General features: G+C 43.2%; 1 protein-coding gene and 1 long non-coding RNA gene across 2 annotated transcripts; one reads left to right on the forward strand and one right to left on the reverse strand.

The window, feature by feature from the left end:
- The first annotated feature begins 9,341 nt into the window (after positions 1 to 9,341).
- On the forward strand, positions 9,342 to 12,728 carry LOC127342860 (protein GAMETE EXPRESSED 3). Its single transcript, XM_051368879.1, has 10 exons — positions 9,342 to 9,505; positions 9,617 to 9,798; positions 9,933 to 10,268; positions 10,347 to 10,593; positions 10,810 to 11,094; positions 11,187 to 11,273; positions 11,428 to 11,460; positions 11,551 to 11,610; positions 11,735 to 11,880; positions 11,970 to 12,728. Exons 1-10 carry the CDS (start codon positions 9,388 to 9,390, stop codon positions 12,603 to 12,605), a joined length of 2,130 nt encoding a protein of 709 aa, XP_051224839.1. The 5' UTR covers positions 9,342 to 9,387; the 3' UTR covers positions 12,606 to 12,728.
- Positions 12,729 to 12,821: 93 nt separating this feature from the next.
- On the reverse strand, positions 12,822 to 13,363 carry LOC127338453 (uncharacterized). The gene is made up of 2 exons (XR_007874369.2): positions 13,314 to 13,363; positions 12,822 to 13,197 (listed from the first exon to the last, which is right to left on the reverse strand). It is a non-coding gene; the product is annotated as an uncharacterized lncRNA (long non-coding RNA).
- Between the last annotated feature and the right edge of the window lie 5,738 nt (positions 13,364 to 19,101).

Raw genomic sequence — 19,101 nt, forward strand, 5'->3', positions numbered from 1 at the left:
TTCAGCTTCATATGTCTATTTACGAGGATTGATCTGCATGGCAATGTACCATGTAACGTCATCCATGTAAACTTTTAAATCTTTGCAAGAATCCACAACTTTCACAATTTTGACCAAACTGAACTGATTTCTATCAGGCCCCACGTTCTCAACAACTTTCATCCATGCTGATTGTTTGTCAGGTACAACTTCACCGACGTGTTCTCTTCCCCGTTTCTTTCTGCATCTGAGAAAAGAAGTCTATGTTTTTTTTTGAGGGGTAAAAAAGAAGTCCATGTTTTCATCGTTTCCTCTTGAGGGCTCGTTCGTTTTCAACTTATTTGAGGGAGGTTGAGGTGTATTGAGGTGGTTCAACTCCCTAGCAAGTTAAAATACCCCTCAATGGAGAGGTGCCTCCCAGGTCGCTCGCACGAGCGAGTTTAGAGGAGACACAAACCCTAGCAAAAGCCATCCCTCCACCGCGCTCCCCTTGCCACCAGCGGCGCCGGCGCCGGTGGCGGCAGCAGCACCCGGCCATCAAAGACGGTGGGATTGGAAGAAGCACCCCCGGCTACTCATCTTCGCGCGAGGATGGCCTTCTCGCGGGCGTGCGAGGTGGGGCTATGGCTGAGCTTGATAGAGCAGCCAGGAAGGCATGGCGAAGGCCCTAGGGGGCGTGCGTCGTGGAGGCGGAGCCCCTGGCTGGGAGACGCATCTGCTCTCGCCGCGGCGGTGGTAGGGCCCGATTTGGGGCCAATCTAGGCCCGATCTGGGCCACCCGCTATGGGCTGGCGTGGTGGGAAGGAGCTGTTGGAGCGTGCAACAATTGCAGGGGCGTGAGTAGCTCCTGGTGGCGCTGACCACGTGGGCACCATGTGTCTCCAGGCTCGATCTAGGACCACCCAAGGCCTCTCTGCCCTGGCGCTCGGCGTCAGCTGGGCGGGGTGCTCTGGTGCATGTCTTGCTCACCTTCCAGCGCATGACCGTGGAAGTTAGACCGACAACATTTGTGGGCTTGCCGGGGTGAAGCTCGGGGTGGTTGTTGCCTCCCTTGTCGTCGTCAAGTGCTGGCTTCTCGTGGGTGTTGGCCAGCTATTTGGTTCCTTGTTGCCCTTGTGGACAGTGGGGCGGCTGGAAGGGTTGGGAGAAATCCCTGTGCTTCTGCAGGACGACGGCGATGCCTGCGGGTGCCGTCACCTTCTTGAAGGCGTTGTCCAGGCCCTTACGACATGCCTCCCCCTAAGCAACGAGGGAAACCCTAGACCTAGCTTGCTGGTTCAAACAACGACGACGCTATGGCGTCGTACCCTTCTTGGAGGCGTTGTTCGGGTTGCTCGTGGAGTCCCATGTTGGCAATCAGAGTCAAGGTCGATCGCTACTCGGAGCGTGGGCATCTTGGGCACAATGTACACGGGCATCGACTTTGCTTGGACGACGCCATCCTCAGGTTCGGCCATGTTCTGATGTCCACTCGCCGACTTCTTCTATGCACTTTGGGTAGGCGGTACGTTGACGTGTGCCATCCTGGGGCTAGGGTTTGCTTCAAGCAGTTTTGCTTCAGTTGTGACGCGGCCCCTGTGTCCCAATCCGGTGCCTTCTTGGTGGGTGGTTGGGCAAGGCGTATGTGCTTGTCATGTGCTTGCGGGTGTGCATTGTTCGCCGTTTAGCTTCATATGTAAGTGTTTTGGTTCTGTTTCCAGATCAAAATTGTTCCTTTCAAGCTTAATACAATAACGCGCAACGGGTTCTAAAAAGACCATCAATCCTTTTTTTTAAACACAAATATATATTAAGCTAGCAAGCCGCCTCATTAAAAACCTTTCAGTCCCCTTTGGTACTCTGGTAAGGAAAAAAGTGCGTCTGATATCAAAACTCGATTACATCATTGCTCAAAAGAGCTACATCATTAAGAGCATCTACAGAAACATGACTAGGCGGATCTCCTGTGGTGACCCGGCATACCACTGCATGGTGCAGTATGCAAGTCTGATATAACACCAATGAAACACCGTTCCACTAGTATTATATCGCTCAGAGTGGTACAACGGAAACATATGCGGGTCCAAGGCATGTCTATAGAATTACAATGTTGACTCTGTTACATAAGATCATCACAGCCTCCTACTTTACAATGAGGTAAAACTGCAAATAAACTCCAGAAGAACGACTCGTAGTCTAGTCTTATCACGGACTCTATTTGTAGAGTATTTAACTAGCTATAGAGGCTATGAATAGATTCTAGCTAAATAGGAGCTAGGTTTAGGAAACTAGTTCCTTTCTATTGCTAAGCTAAGTTTTATACTTCTTGGATGTGGTGTTTGACTGTTCTGACAGGTTCCTGTCCCTTGAAGTAGTAGTGGACTCCTCGGTCTTCGAGTTGCACTGTAGATCCTCCATCGTGGCCTCCATATCTAAGCAGGGGATTTAAGAGTGGGATGAGTACGAGCGTACTCAACAAGTTCATTATAGGAAAGAGGTGTTTAATGCACTAGCTACGGCATTAGACCAGAAAGTCTAATACCAATGCAGGTTTTCATAACCATTTCTTCAAAAGGTTGCTTTTATTCAGAAGAACTATGTCCGTCAGCCTTCACCGGTTTACTAGAACTTCATGGAGCTCCTTTCCGGCCGCGTTCGCAGTTCCATATCCCGGAACAGGGAGTGACAGGTCACGATTCATTACACTCTGCAGAGGTGTGTTGCTTTACCCATAAGAGATCTTAACCTTGGTGCCAACCGGGCTCGAGTTTCCCGTCCACACTTCCTATGGTGTGAGGCCCGGTATAAGGTCATAGCCAATCATATTCCTCCGCTACCTCATACACCCACCCTTTGCTGCAAACTCCGACCCTGGGTCCTCGCCGGTGCTCTTATACCAATTAAGGACGGCCCCCGACCACGACAACAGTTTAGGTCTCTACCATGAACTCCTTCGCCGGCAGCTGCAACCCATCATAGACCGCAATAACCGTGGGGACTTCATCGGGACCCCCACCCTACCACTTGTCCTCTCTTGGATCAAGGGCACCACTTGTCCTCTCTTGGATCAAGGGTCTACGGTAAAGCGCATCCGTTGATGGACAAGAGGTGGAAATACAATTGACTATTCCGTCCCACTCCAGATCTTATGGTTAACACGGGTATTACGGCACAAGAATCACTGGACGACATTTGTTGTTTAATCCTAGATGGATATAAACCCTTGCAATGGAACCTCCACCATATCAACACAATCCATGGTTCCATTGCCCACCACATAGTCATATTCATAGTTATGAAAATAGTGGTTTTGGTTTTTATGCAATAGTGATAATCATAGTACTTTGCAAGTAATTTGATAAAGATACTCAAATGACATGAGCAAGTGATGAACTTGCCTTTCTTGACTGCAAGATTATGCAGGCAAGGTCTTCGATACGCAATAACTTCAAATTCTGAAATAGCATCATCGTCCGGTAAGGACGATGTTTAAAAGATTGGCAAGGATGCAATAATGCATAAGTATGAGATGCAATCGCTCTAAGCGTGACCTAACCCCGATGATTTAGGATTAGTGAGTGGTAATGATTAGTTCAGGGTGTGTTGCACTTTTAGAGAGATTCACAAACAAGGTTCTTATTCAGGTTTGTGTTGTTTTAGAATCATAAGCAAGTGGTAAAATGTATAGTAACAATCATCCACACCAATGAATAGTAGTTGTATAATAAGTAAAGAGCAGTTGTCAATTTTAAGTCCTATAGTGCTTGGTTGATGATTACTAATAATATATTTCAAAAGAATAACTTTTGAAGAACATGTTCTTTAATAAAGAACAAGTAGGATAATTAGGTTGGGGTTCTATGGTTGACTATGGTTTCATGTAGTTGCTGGAGTAAGTATTAGATGGATCCCAACAGAGTTGGATTCATCAGCAACTAGGCTTGAATGGTTTTACTTAAGCATGAGCAACTTAAGCAATTAATTATACATGGTTTCTATCATGGTGGGTTCATCTTTCTGGTGATAGCTATCTAGGATTTATAGGTCCTATAAGGCAGGGTTGATGGCTATTCTTTATTTTCTTCAAAAGAATAACTTTTGAAGAACTTACTTCTTAAATAATAAGAAGTATCTTAATTAGAGTTGAGGTTGACTAGGGTTTGTTGTTGGATCCACTAAGTAAGAAATGATTGGCTCCTAAATAGGATGGTTCATAATTATGAAGTATCTGTAGGTTCAGTGGACTATGGTTATGTAATGATAAATATTGGGCATAGATGCTATTGGAGTTCATCACAATGGTGTGATGCTAGGCATGGTTAATTAAGGTTGATATCTCTAAGCATAGGAACTAGGGTTTAAACTTGGTTGACCCTATTTGATCATCTAGGTTTTTTAAGCATGATCACATGTTGCAAATAACTAGGGTTTTAGAGTTGAAAACAATTTAGGATGGTTACATAAAATAGTGAGATCAAGGTTCTACTCATATTAGAACTAGGTTTCTAATTGTGATATCATTCTTAAATTAGTAATTGGTCATAGATTTTAAGTTATTAACAACTTTGAAATAGAAATAATAATGGATTTAACATTCTATTATAAAAGACTTAAATAAAATATGATAAATACTATTAGGGTTTAGGGTTTTTAATTAATGGTTGAAGTAATGATCAATTATGATTTTCATATGATTAAACATAACCATCAATAAATATTTGTTTTTTATGGCATTTTAATGCAAAGTAATATTTAATATTTTCTTTATGTGAAAATATAAACAAGAAAATTATATGTGTAGTATTTAGGTCTTAATGGTTCAATTAGAGGAAACTCCAAATTATTGTTCCTTTAGTTTTAAAGTATTTGTTTTATATTATTATTATAGGGGTAATCTTCTGTTACCCACTTTTAATTATTGTATGTTATTTAATTAATTTAAAATGGTAAAAACTTCATACAAAAAGAAAAGAAAAAAATAGACCAGATGGCCCGTTGGTTTGGCCCAATGGCCTGGTCCAACCGAGTTGGCCTGGTCGGCTTGGTTGAAGACCACGACCCGACCCACTCACGCTCACCTCTCACCCACGCACGCACACGACGACTCTGCGTTCTGCTGGCTCTCCGATGTGCTCCTCCGGCGCCGCTCCGGCCAGCCGACGGCCAACCCCCGACGTCGCTGCTCACGGACTAGGTTTCGCCGTCCTCTTCTCTTTCTCCTCCACCAACTCCCGCTCACCGAGACGCCGCCGACACCCACGCTCGCCCCCAAAGCTCCGCCGTGCCGCCGCTGGTGCCCGGCTGCTCCCGGCCCTCTCCGGCTCCTGCGAGTTAGGGCTTTGTTCCGCCTCACTGCTCTCTACTACCTCCTCCAGGTCGATTTAATCCTCGCCGTCTCTCTTGCCCGCCCCCAACCTGGAACCCTAGCGGTCGCTGGTGGCTTGTCTGGCCGCCACTGGCCTACTCCAGCCATCGTCGACCTTGCCGGACGTCGCGGGCAGTGGTCAAAGCTCCGCCCTGATGTTCACCGCTTACACGCCTGCAGCAAATCCTCACCCTTGCAGTTCTGGCTGTCGCCAGTCTCCTCCTCCGATGCTACTTCCCGGCTTGGCTTCGCCACAGACCTCCATGCCACCTATCGCTAGCTGCCTCGACTATTACTATTCGACGCCGGCTGGACGGCATCCTCTGCAACCCCGGCGTCATCGATCCGCAGCTATTGTTTGCTGTACTGGTATTTGTGAGAGTTTGTGGCGGTGGGAATGGCATGGTGGTGGTGTACTGGTGGTGCGGTGCTGCGGTGACTACTTCATCCTTGATGCCGGCGGGATGGTGCCGTAGGCGCAACCCCGGCGTCGCCTACCTCGCTACTTCCTGTACGACACTGTGAGCTAAACTCTTCCTTCCTCTCTCTCACACTACAATTGGAAATTGGTAATCAGGTGCTTGTCTGTGCTTTGGTGCTAATTTACGGTGATGCTATGAATCTGCTGCCGACTGTTGTATCTTATATGGGATGATTTAATCATCCAAACACATCTATGGTTTCAGTCATAGTATTACTGATGAAAAATGATTATACACTACTCTTTACCCAAGTATTTCAGTTATACTCTGTTTATCTATGCACAAGCCTCGGCTTGAGATCTTATTATGATAGAGTGGTGCTTTATTTCAATGTAGACATCAAGATACAAGTATTGTTGCTACCATTGGTTAGTTTACTTGATGGATTCTTGTGAGCTTATGGGTATGCTTATAATGCTCCGATTACTGGATTGAGATGGTTTCTTGATCATCTTATTGTTTGCATGGGTTGGAATAAATATCGGTGGATGCTGGTACTAAGTAAATGCTTGGACATTTTACTGGACTAGTTTTACTTGTGTGCCTATATGCACCTCTAGTGGCTTGGCTGTTATGGAATCTCTGGATCATGTGTATACATGGTCAGGGCTTATGATTATATTTTGATGGTGCAAGGTGATTTTGTACAGTTCTTTCTCAGATGTATTAGTTGGATTCTTAAACTGATAAGAGCAGATCTTTTCTTGATTCCTTAGCCTGGCCAATGATGCAAAGGCTGAAGCATAGTTTTATAGATAAGAACAGATACTATATGTGATATTTTAATATTCTCTGTGATGAATTTTGAATAGCACTTCTATTCAGAACTGAGAGAATCACTTCTCGCAACTCAAGTTCAGCTGATGATCTATAGCTTATGATTTTGGATGCCTATTTTCTTGCCTACAATTACTGCCAAAGTGCTATCTGCTAGAATTTGTTCCTCTTTGTGGTGCCTCCTAAGAGTGTGCACAAAGCAGTCAATTATTTAGTAAGATTGGTGCTTCTAGTAGTTATGTAGGGGGATTTAATAGTCTATGATCATAGCTAGTATGATTAGATGATGTTAAAAACTCCAAACAGGCTCCTGTAAATGCTTATACGTATATCCAAGTGCAAAGATGATCTGGAATAGATATGCCAGTGAACTGATGCTTATTAAAGTGATTGCTCATTTAACCTGCTGTTGTAAAGAAACTTGATCTTCTGGTGGTTGTTTGACCTTCTTCTTGTGGTCAGCCTGCTCCTCCTAGATTCTTGATTTGTTTCCTATTTCTTCTAAGAAATCATCGGTGGTGTTTGTTTATGGAGATGGATGTGATCTTGCTGGTAGATCATGCACAAGGTTGGCAAGAGGATCTATTAATGCTGTTCTTGATATTTTGGGGGATTTTGCTAGTGCAATTGATGGCTAGCCGAGCTGCTGGTGACTAATGTGAATGTGAGCAAAGTGTGATGCGGTTAGCTGCTGTCCTATTTTTATATCTCTGAACTGATGTTGTGGAGGTGACAGCACACTATTCTGCATGCTGTGACTGAGCTGCTTGTGTGTGTGCTCTACTGTCTAGTGCAAGTTGACAAATTTCCTTTCCTTTCCTCCTAGAGCAAGCAACGGCTGATTGATCTTTATCCATGCTTGGCATTTGTTTTGTATTCTGCCAAGTGTTAATTCTTATTGGCTGCTACATGTGAGCTTGACAGACCAAGTGTCTATATGTTTTAATTAGGCTTCGCTTAATTAATATGTGGCTTAAAAATAATTGTCTTAGGATCATATTGACTTCTTCATGTCAAGGATGATCCACTTTAAACACATATGTGGGCTTCTTAAGGATTCTAGCTAGATTAGAGGGAAGTTTTGAAAAGTTGCCTTGTGATATGGATCAGCTATTATTGCCTCTAGTCCCTGGTTGCCTTCTTGATGAATGTTCCCTGATCCAAATGACCCATATGTCCCTTATATGATCCATTTCTTCCTGATGTTGCCTAAGAAAGAATGTAATTCCCTCTAATCATCATTAGGGATCAAGAGTAGTTCTTGAAACCCTTTAGCTAGATTCCAATATAAAAATGTCTCCATAAACATGGAGACAGACAATTTAACATAACTCTCATTTCTTTGTCTTTGTTGTTTCTTTTGCAGGGAAAGAAGAACAAGAAAGGTTAAGAAGATATAGATTTAGAAATTCTTTTAGTTTCATTTTGTAATCTCATATTTCTTGTGTAACTTGTAATATTTCAATAAGTGTTGTAATAATACTTATGTAATTTGTTATTTATAATATTTGATTCTCATTTATATTTATATTTACCTTGTAATATATAATTGTTTAGAATTCAATTTCCAATTCAAAATCTTATTTGAATTCTGTCATTCATATTTGAATTTGAATTCAAACTATTTCCCTCGAAAACATAATAAATCAACAAAGGTCATGTCAAAATTTATCGCACTTGTGTTGATGACATACATTAATTCCATCGACACAAGAGAAACCTCGATCACTTTGTGTTTTAGATGAATGCGCGAAAATTCCCCGGATTTTCTATGCATGAATGCAATGCACACATCTGTTTTCTCTATTTTTGTAACCCCAATACCTGGGATATTACATCTCCCTACCACTGAATAACTTGATCTGATTCAAAGCACACCTTTGCAAGATTATGAGCTACCTTGTTTACTTCTCTTGAACAATGTTGAAACTTGATCATCCCTAAACGCTGACAAATTTGGAAATAATCTGCCACTAGGTTTTTCAGAGCAGGTGCTCAGCGCGCACCCCTATCTACACTGTCTATATTGCATCAAGATTTGTGCTAGCTCTTTTTTTTTTCCTCTCAAACAACTTCTCATTTTTGTATCTCTCACACCACACAATTTTTGAACTTGATATTTTCCAGATCACCTAAACATAACCACTAGAATGTAGGAAAAATATTTCGAATTTTTTATTTCATTATGTATATATTTTTTAAAAGAATTTATTTTGAATTTTAAAATAATTTGAAAATAAAAATTGCAGAAAAAATGGCAAACTATTTTTCCTCCATTCTATTTGTTATTTTTGAGTGACTTGCAAAAAATAAAGTCGAAATAATAAATAACTTGAAAGATACGAAAAAGACAAAATCAAAAAAAGTGCAGGTGCGCAGAGCGCACCTGCTCTACTCAACTTTTCCCTAGGTGTATATGGTCCCCAAATTTCTGCACCATTGCAAGCATCAACCAACTCTAAACAATCCGACTCAACAATAACCGGGTAGCAACCCAAATTTTCAATCAATTACAAACCATATCTAAGAGCTTCCGCGGCATCCATCAAATTAAGTTTTGGCCATGTCCCTCCCGATATCACCTCACCATGATCATTTCGGATCAAGGCCTCAATCCTCTCCAATCCACCTGCCTAGGGGTTAACGGATCAAGGCCTGACTGGATATACAAGCCCTTCTTCACGAGGCCCACTCGAGACACGTTAATAGGCTGTCAAATCAAATAACTACCCGTTCTTCCATCACTGGACCGTCCAGAGCGTGCGGTTACTCCAAAAACTCGTCTAGCCTGAAAACCGAGCGGCCATGGCGATGTGGTTGCTGCTGCCGCGCCTATGCCTTGTCCTGTCTTCTCTCGCCGGCGCCGCGCGCTCGGCGTCACCGGTGGTGCTCCAGTGGCTCAACGCGAGCGCAGCCGAAAACCGTACGACCAATTCATTTCATCCTCAGAAAGTCTCTCTTTCCTGTGCTTGCCTGGTTCCTGCCGTCTGCGTTTCCTGCCTCACAACTGTGTTATGAGATGTTCCCCTTGCAGCCCAGATACCCCCGGGTGTAGGCCGCGCCCTCTCGGCCCCCATCATCGGCCACGGCGGTAACCTCGTCGCTTGCTCCGGGAAGAACCTGCTGGCTTTCCACCGGAACGGATCCTTCGCGTGGATCGTTCCCCTCGGGTACAACTGTAGGCAAGATATCAGATTAGTTACCGAGAGGGACAAGGTAATGATTTAAGCTTAGTTACCGAGAGTAGCACAGTGGAGTCTGTAGAAATCCAAAGTTTAGCTGAATGAATCACATCGCTGTTACATTACGCACACTCTTTTATACAGATATTTGGTGTATCGATTGTGCAGATCTATTTGGTGACAGAAGATAATAAGGTCGTAAAGATAACTCCACAAAACGTACACACGAGCGCCCCATCATCAGAAGTATTTTTCAGTCACAGTCCAGCACCGGGGAGGTCCGAGGAGATCATTGGCCTATCGACCAGCAGCAGCTACTCATCTCTTTTCATCACCATTGCCAACCGCGGCCTCTTCTCCTTCTCGTTGCGCGACGGGCAGCTGCAGTGGAGTGCAGGTCCAGTGATCGACCGCTTCGGTTACCGTCTAGGCTGCAAGGGAAACATCTCAAGCTGCTATTTCAGTTCAGCTCCGGTTGTTGATCAGTGCGAGGGGACTCTTTATGTAAGGCCTCGTTTAGTACGATAGAGTTTCTCTTCTCACAATTTTACCCTGCCATTTTAATCCCATATTACTGAACAGATATCGAATACCGAAGGCCAGCTCTATTCGATGTTCATCCAAAGCCGGCAGTACAGATGGATCCAAGACTTGAGCTCGATCGACAAAGTGATAACGATTGTGCCAGGAAATAATGGGCGCATGTACATTCTCCTCCCAAGAAAGTCAATTGTCCTGGGGCTTGATGTTCTGTCAGGAAACATTTCATTTCAGCAGAGTATTGGTCCACTTAGCAACGAGAAAATCTTGCCGGCAGTGGATTCCAATGGTAAAAGGAAAACAGATCTTTCCAACATCATTTATTTGTAACATGTTTGTTCATTCACTGATTCATTCAAATCTGGAAGCAGTCTAGTTTTCATGGGGCAGTATCTTTGCCATTGTTTAACTGCATTCTCTTCATATTTTCACCAACATCTATTTTTGCGTGATAATTTGTATTATGATGGTCATTCCTGGTTCTCTCTTCGGCCCATGTAAACAGGTTGGATATCAATTGGTTCGTTGGATGGGTTCTTGTATTCAGTTTCTCCGGATGGTGAGATCAGAAAGTTTCTTCAGAGAACAGCACCCAACTCAGTGATCCATGCAAGTCCAGTCCTCGACTGCTCAGGGTTTTCTGTGTACATCAGCCAGACCATAATGGAGGCAAAATCAAGCCAAACTATCGGTGATTATACCTACGTCTCAGCGATGAAACCTTCGAGCATCTTGTTTACTTTGTTGGCTCCAGCAACTGGAACAGTTTACTGGACTGAAAAGTATCCTGGTTTGCTTCTTTCTTCACATGACTGTCGGTTTTGTTCTTCCAAAATAGTGGCTTAAAACTGATTATTATTTTGCATTTTTTTTCCTTGCCAGGACAATTATCAAATTTGTTGTCCAGTAGTGACCTGGAGTACTTTACGCTAGATGAAACCATTCTTCTCACTGCTCTATCCGCTGCAAGTAAGTCTTGTTTAGGTCTTTAATCCTCAACTAAGCAATTAATATGCTTCAGGTTAACCGAACAGAGAAACAATACAAAGGCAACTGGTAAAATTATAGTACTTGAAATCAACTAATTTGTAATGTTTTGGGCTCCTGAAATTTCTTGTCTCAGGAATCGGCAGCGCCGTGCAATGCTACACGAAAAGTATGCCTCCTCTCTCACGTCTCTAATTGGTTTTCCATACCAAGAAAGCTGTACTATCGTACTGAGGACTCGACTTGTTTGTGTTGCAAGGGCAAAAGATTGCTTGGACCTGCAGAAAAGCAAAACCAAAGTTTGTTCATGGTGATCCAGGTGAAGTTCAAGCTGTGTCATTTGTCTTCTCTTGTTGCTGATGTTTTTTTTAGGGACTCTTGTTGCTGATGTTTAGTTAGAAATGCATAAATGCTGACTGAGTGTAATCTATTGTGTCCACCAGGTGACCACAACCATGTCCTTCTGCTGTTCATCTTCCAACTCTTTGTCATAGTGATACAAGCGGTGGTTGTTCGGTTCTGCTGCATCTTCTGGAGGAAGAAAAAGCTTCAAAAAAACAATGGCTTGCAGAAGTTTCTGGAAAAGAGGGTAATGTGTACTTAAATAGTACGTACATAGTTTAAGGTGACCTTGTCACCACTGAACTCTTGCCTGACCTCTACCTTGTGAAAATACAGCGTTCTCTTCACAGCAAGAGGAGAGTCTTGGGCAAGATCATCTCTGAGCTAGAGCAGAAGGCGGCCCAAGACGCCTCTTCAAATGAAACTCTGGAACATCTGGGTGAAATGGTGAAAGCCAAAGAATGTGTTGAGAGGAAGCTGTATACATCATACAGCCTTGGCCGGGATGTCCTGGGCTTGAGGCGAGGCTCTTCCTCCATCTTGCCACTTTACAATGGAAAGCACAAGAGCCACTCGTTTCACGGCGCGCAGAGAGAAAGCATTACGATCTTTAACACGCTCAGCGACAGCTCTTCTTTGGAGGAAGATAGAACAAGCAGTAGCTACTCTAGTAGCAGTGGGAGCTACAGCGGTAGTAGCTCCGGAGATATGGAATTTGACACAGGGTCTAGGTCAGCAGGAGAGGCTGGAGCTGGACCTTCCAACACAGCAGATGTTACAGAGGGAGATCAGGACAAGTTGCCAGCAGATGTTGAATCTTCGTATCAGGTGTTTATGAATCCGCTGTATGCACAAGGAGAAAGCAGTAGAAGATCGCTATCGCAGAGGGAAGAATTTCTGATGCCGCAGGGTAGTGCACCCACCAAGGGAATGTCGCTCAAGAGGAGGCGAACTCTCTCTTCGACGAACTGATGTGACTCAACAAATTATTAGAGATTCATGAAGATATAACTTGCATGATTATGCTTGGTAACTTGTTCATAGAGATCTGGAATGTTAATCTTTTGGTTCATTTGTTCATAAAATTGATGATCAAATGCATATATGGACTTCCATTCAGAATTTTATTTTGCAGGGAACCTCCATTAATTCATATTTAGACAACAAAACTGATATAAATGAACAGAATTGAGCTTGAACTGAATCTACACCTTCAGCTTTCACAAGATTCTTCATATTTCCCTTAAAGCAAGGGTAAGATTGCCAGGTTTTGCCAAAATTTCAAATGGAAAATATTGGAACTTCAGTAAAAGGAAAGATTGTGACTCTACAAATAAGTCAGCTCATGTCCAATAATTTAAATGGACTTAGGTGCTAATACTCTATGCTGGTTCAGTTAGCCGAGGCAAACTGAATTTAATCAATAAATACATGGAAATGACAAACTGCCATTACCATAGCGAACGAAAAAATCAAGATATGAACATCTCTATCCTCTGTATGCAGTCATCTCTTGAGCATCCTAGCGATCTCAGTGCTAGGCTCTTTGACGCGAGAATCCCGGCTGAAATGAAGTGTAATGTAGAGTGAGGCCCCAAACGAACATAATTTCTATGCACGCATCATTCGTGCCATATACAACTGTAAGCTCTCTAGGTGATATGAACTGAAGGGCTATACCTGAAGTAGCATTGAAGGCGCCCTCGGTGGAGTCTCAGCTGCTACATGGAATTCGAGGGGCTGATGTTTGCAATCATCACAGTGTTGCAGGATCCCCCGAGTGAATCCTTGAGTAGCTGAGTTAGCTTGGAATTGCGATATGGTACATGCTTCTTCCCCTCCACAAGAGCATTGATGCAACTGCTGAGTGCAAGGAGAGAGCGATTTATGTTAGCTCCTTCAAGCGACCTCTGTTAGCGTTGGTCAGTTGCTAGAGCTCTCTCTGATCCAAAAAGATCTATGAGTGAGAGCTTTCCGACTCGTGTTGCAACACTAGGTCCATCCTGTTGGATCCAGCAGGATCAACTAGCTCTAGTTTGAGCCACAAAAGAATAAGATCAGAAATACCTTGGTCTGAAGATGATGCCATGCCTCCTCTTGTTTAATTGCTCACACCAGGATGGAGCAATTTGTGCTAGGTTCTTCCTAGTGCTTTAGTGCTAGCCTGATCGGTGGCTTGTTCTTGAGGGAGAGTGTGTAAGAGAGAAGGCAGAGAGCAGCAGCTGTCTTCAACCTCTCCTCTTCTAGGTCATTTGACCCCTTTTATATGTTTAGCACTATGCACTAGGGGAACCAGCACCGTTGGATCAAAATCGATGTCTCCGATCAAGACAACACATAAGGATAGGTGGCCATTTACTGTAGAGCCGCCTTACTGTAGCTACAGTAGTGCCGCCCTACTGTAGCAGTCCAAAATATCTGACCTAGGAAAGCAGCCTAGATCACCAAAATATCCAACATTCTCCCCCTTGATCGTAAGGCTGATCATTATAAGCTCATTTTTTCAACAAAATAATGCACTAGGACGAAAAGATTATAATGGTCTGTTAGGTACCATTTAATCTAGTGACTATAGCACATTACTTCATATCAAAATGAACCTCTTTAATTTATGAGCTCCATAAACTTTATTCACATCATATATTAACTTAATTTACATAATTCTTTACATAAACATCATAAACATCACAGACTCATCTTTTGATAAAATGGTACACCAAGACAATAGGTTACAACAGTCAATTAAGTACTGCTAAACCAAGTGACTATGGTTCCCATCCGATCTCAAAATGAGCCCCTTTTGGGGAGATGGTGCCATAATAGTTCCAACTTCTCCAGGATTAAAAGCTTTCAACCAAACCCATGCCGGCAACATGCTCTCTAAATACGCTGGGTGGTAAGCCTTTCGTGAGCGGATCCGCTAACATAAACTTAGTACTAATGTACTTGATATCTATTGTTTGATCCTGGATTCTATCTTTCACAACAAGATACTTAATGTCAATAAATTTGCCAGCTGCACTTGACTTGTTGTTACTCGCATAGATCATCATGGGTTGATTATCGCAGTATAGAGTGAGAGGCCTGGAAATGCTGTCAATCACTCTTAGTTCCGGGATAAAATTCTTCAACCATACCGCCTGCCCGGTTGCCTCATAACATGCTACAAATTCTGCCTGCATTGTCGACGATGCAGTAACAGTTTGCTTTGAGCTTTTCCATGATATAGCTCCTTTTGCAAGGGTGAAGATATAACCTGATGTGGATTTCTTAGTATCAACACACCCCGCAAAATCAGCATCTGAATAACCCACTATTTCGAGGTTATCAGATTTCTCATAAGTAAGCATGAGGCCTTTAGTACCTTGCAAATAACGCAAGACCTTTTTAGTAGCCTTCCAGTGATCCAGACCTGGATTGGACTGATATCTGCCAAGCATCCCGGTCACAAAAGCTAAATCAGGGCGAGTGCACACTTGTGCATACATAATACTCCCAACAATTGAGGCATAAGGAATTGACTTCATCTGCGCAGATTCATAATTATTTCTTGGGCACTGGAAAGTCCCAAATTTATCGCCCTTAACAATAGGAGCAGGCGAGGCTGAGCACTTATACATATTGTACTTTTTCAGTACCTTTTCAATATATGCTCTCTGAGATAGCCCCAAGATCCCTCTGGATCTATCCCGGTGAATTTCAATTCCTAAAACATAAGTTGCTTCACCGAGATCTTTCATATCGAACTTTGAAGACAGGAATCTCTTGGTCTCCATCAACATATTTTTATCACTGCTGGCCAAGAGTATGTCATCAACATATAATATCAGGAAGATAAAATTACTCCCCCTGAACTTAACATAAACACAATTGTCCTTCTTATTTTTCCTTAAACCCAAATTTCTTTATGACTTGATCAAATTTGAGATACCACTCTCTTGATGCTTGTTTCAAACCATAGATGGATTTCTTCAGATGACATCCTAAATGTTTATTTTCTTCCATAACAAAACCTTCCGGTTGTGCCATGTAAACATCTTCGCGTAAGTCACCATTTAGAAATGCCGTTTTGACATCCATCTGATGTATCTCTAAATCATAATGAGCCACGAGTGCCATAATTATTCTGAATGAATCCTTCGAAGAGACGGGTGAAAAAGTTTCATTATAATCAATCCCTTCTCTTTGAGTGAATCCTTTTGCCACAAGCCTTGCTTTATGTAGGATAACGTTGCATAGAAAACAAAAATTTTCCTACCGCGAACACGCAATCCAAGCCAAGATGCAATCTAGAAGACGGTAGCAACGAGGGGGTATCGAGTCTCACCCTTGAAGAGATTCCAAAGCCTACAAGATGAGGCTCTTGTTGCTGCGGTAGACGATCACTTGCCGCTTGCAAAAGCGCGTAGAAGATCTTGATCACGATCGGTTCCGGCGCCACGAACGGGCAGCACCTCCGTACTCGGTCACACGTTCGGTTGTTGATGAAGACGACGTCCACCTCCCCGTTCCAGCGGGCAGCGGAAGTAGTAGCTCCTCTTGAATCCGACAGCACGACGGCGTGGTGTCGGTGGCGGTGTAGAAGTCCGGCGGAGCTTCGCTAAGCTACGCGGGAAATATGAAGTGGAGGAGCAAAGCTAGGGTTTGGGAGGGGGTGGCCGGCCACTCAAGGGGGGCGGCCAAGCTATGGTCTTTGGGGTGGCCGGCCCCCTCCCTTGGCCCCTCATTATATAGGTGGATCCCAAGTGTTGGTGTCCAAGTCTTCGAATAAGACCCGAAACCAAAACCTTCCATAGGAGGGGGCAAACCTAGCCCAACTAGGACTCCCACCCAAAGGTGGGATTCCCACCTCCCATGTGGGGGGTGGCCGGCCCCTATGGTGGAGTCCACTTGGGACTCCACCCCCACTAGGGCTGGCCGGCCATGGAGGTGGAGTCCCTTGTGGACTCCACCTTCCTTGGTGGTTTCTTCCGGACTTTTCTAGAACCTTCTAGAACCTTCCATAGAACCTTCCGCGACATTTTATTTCACATAAAATGACATCCTATATATGAATCTTATTCTCCGGACCATTCCTAACTCCTCGTGATGTCCGGGATCTCATCCGGACTCCGAACAAATATTCGAACTCCATTCCATAATTCAAGAACTACCATTTCAACATCCAACTTTAAGTGTGTCACCCTACGGTTCGAGAACTATGCGGACATGGTTGAGTACTCACTCCGACCAATAACCAATAGCGGGATCTGGAGATCCATAATGGCTCCCACATATTCAACGATGACTTTAGTGATCGAATGAACCATACACATATATTACCAATTCCCTTTGTCTCGCGATATTTTACTTGTCCGAGGTTTGATCTTCGGTATCACTCTATACCTTGTTCAACCTCATCTCCTGACAAGTACTCTTTACTCGTACCGTGGTATGTGGTCTCTTATGAACTCATTCATATGCTTGCAAGACATTAGACGACATTCCACCGAGAGGGCCCAGAGTATATCTATCCGTCATCGGGATGGACAAATCCCACTGTTGATCCATATGCCTCAACTCATACTTTCCGGATACTTAATCCCACCTTTATAGCCACCCATTTACGCAGTGGTGTTTGATGTAATCAAAGTACCTTTCTGGTATAAGTGATTTACATGATCTCATGGTCATAAGGACTAGGTAACTATGTATCGAAAGCTTATAGCAAATAACTTAATGACGAGATCTTATGCTACGCTTAATTGGGTGTGTCCATTATATCATTCACACAATGACATAACCTTGTTATTAATAACATCCAATGTTCATGATTATGAAACTAATCATCTATTAATCAACAAGCTAGTTTAAGAGGCATACTAGGGACTTCTTGTTTGTCTACATATCACACATGTACTAATGTTTCGGTTAATACAATTCTAGCATGATATATAAACATTTATCATAAACATAAAGATATAAATAATAACCACTTTATTATTGCCTCTAGGGCATATCTCCTTCAGTCTCCCACTTGCACTAGAGTCAATAATCTAGATTACATTGTAATATACCTAACACCCATGGCATACTGGTGTTGGTCATGCTTTGCCCTAGGGAGAGCTTTAGTCAACGGATCTGCTACATTCAGATCAGTGTGTACTTTGCAAATCTTTACTTCTCCATCTTCGATGTACTCACGAATCGAGTGGTAACGCAGCTTGATATGCTTCAGCCTCTTGTGTGACCTTGGCTCTTGTGCATTGGCGATGGCACCCATGTTATCACAGTAAATGATTAATGGGTCCAATGCACTAGGAACCACACCGAGCTCTACAATGAACCTCTTCATCCATACCGCTTCGATGAAGCCTCTGAAGCCGCTTATGTACTCGATTCCGTTGAAGACTTCGCCACCGTGCACCGCTTCGAGCTTGCCCGACCATCGCAGCACCATTCAATATAAACACGTACCCAGATTGTGACTTAGAGTCATCAGGATCAGTGTTCCAACTTGCATCGGTGTAACTGTTTACAACGAGCTCTTGGTCACCTCCATAACAAAGAAACATATCCTTAGTTCTTTTCAAGTACTTCAGGATATTCTTGACCGCTGTCCAGTGTTCCATTCCTGGATCACTTTGATATCTGCTAGTCAAACTAACAGCATGTGCTATATCCGGTCTAGTACATAGCATGGCATACATGATAGATCCCATCGCCGAGGCATAGGGGATGTTACACATCCTTTCTCTTTCTTCTGCCGTAGCCGGTCCTTGAGTTTTACTCAATACCTTGCCTCGGTAACATAGGTAAGAACCCTTTCTTACTTTCGTCCATTCTAAACTTCTTTAGAATCTTGTCCAGATATGTACTCTGTGATAGCCCTATTAGGCGTCTTGATCTATCTCTATAAATCTTGATGCCTAATATATACGATGCTTCACCAAGGTCTTTCATTGAAAAACTATTATTCAAATAACCCTTAACATCGCTTAATAGTTCTATATCATTTCCGATCAATAATATGTCATCTACATATAATATCGGGAATGCTACAGAGCTCCCACTCACTTTCTTGTAAATACAGGCCTCTCCATGACCTTTGTATAAACCCGAAGTCTTTGATCACCTTATCAAAGCGTCGGTTCCAACTTCTTGATGCTTGCTTCACCATAGATTGAACGCTGAAGTTTGCATACTTTGTCGCATTTTTAGGATCGACAAAACCTTTGGGTTGTACCATATACAACTCTTCCTCAATGTCTCCATTAAGGAACGCCGTTTTGACATCCATCTCGCCAAATCTCATAATCGAAAAATGCAGCTATTGCTAACAAAATCCTCACAGATTTTAGCTTCGCTACAGGTGAGAAAGTCTCATCGTAGTCAACTCCTTGAATTTGTCGGAAACCCTTTGCGACAAGTCGAGCTTTATAGACATAAATATTACCATCAGCATCTGTTTTTCTCTTGAAGATCCATT

This window comes from Lolium perenne, chromosome 3 (genome assembly GCF_019359855.2).
Source record: "Lolium perenne isolate Kyuss_39 chromosome 3, Kyuss_2.0, whole genome shotgun sequence".
Classification (NCBI taxonomy): Eukaryota; Viridiplantae; Streptophyta; class Magnoliopsida; order Poales; family Poaceae; genus Lolium; species Lolium perenne.

What these genes read in the sequence shown, in the direction of transcription:
- LOC127342860 (XM_051368879.1), top strand. Translation starts at nt 9,388, where the DNA reads ATGGCGATGTGGTTGCTGCTGCCGCGCCTATGCCTTGTCCTGTCTTCT. An exon ending in CGTGCAATGCTACACGAAAA is followed by an intron (nt 11,461 to 11,550) that starts GTATGCCTCCTC and finishes TTGTGTTGCAAG; the next exon opens with GGCAAAAGATTGCTTGGACC. An exon ending in AGAAGTTTCTGGAAAAGAGG is followed by an intron (nt 11,881 to 11,969) that starts GTAATGTGTACT and finishes GTGAAAATACAG; the next exon opens with CGTTCTCTTCACAGCAAGAG.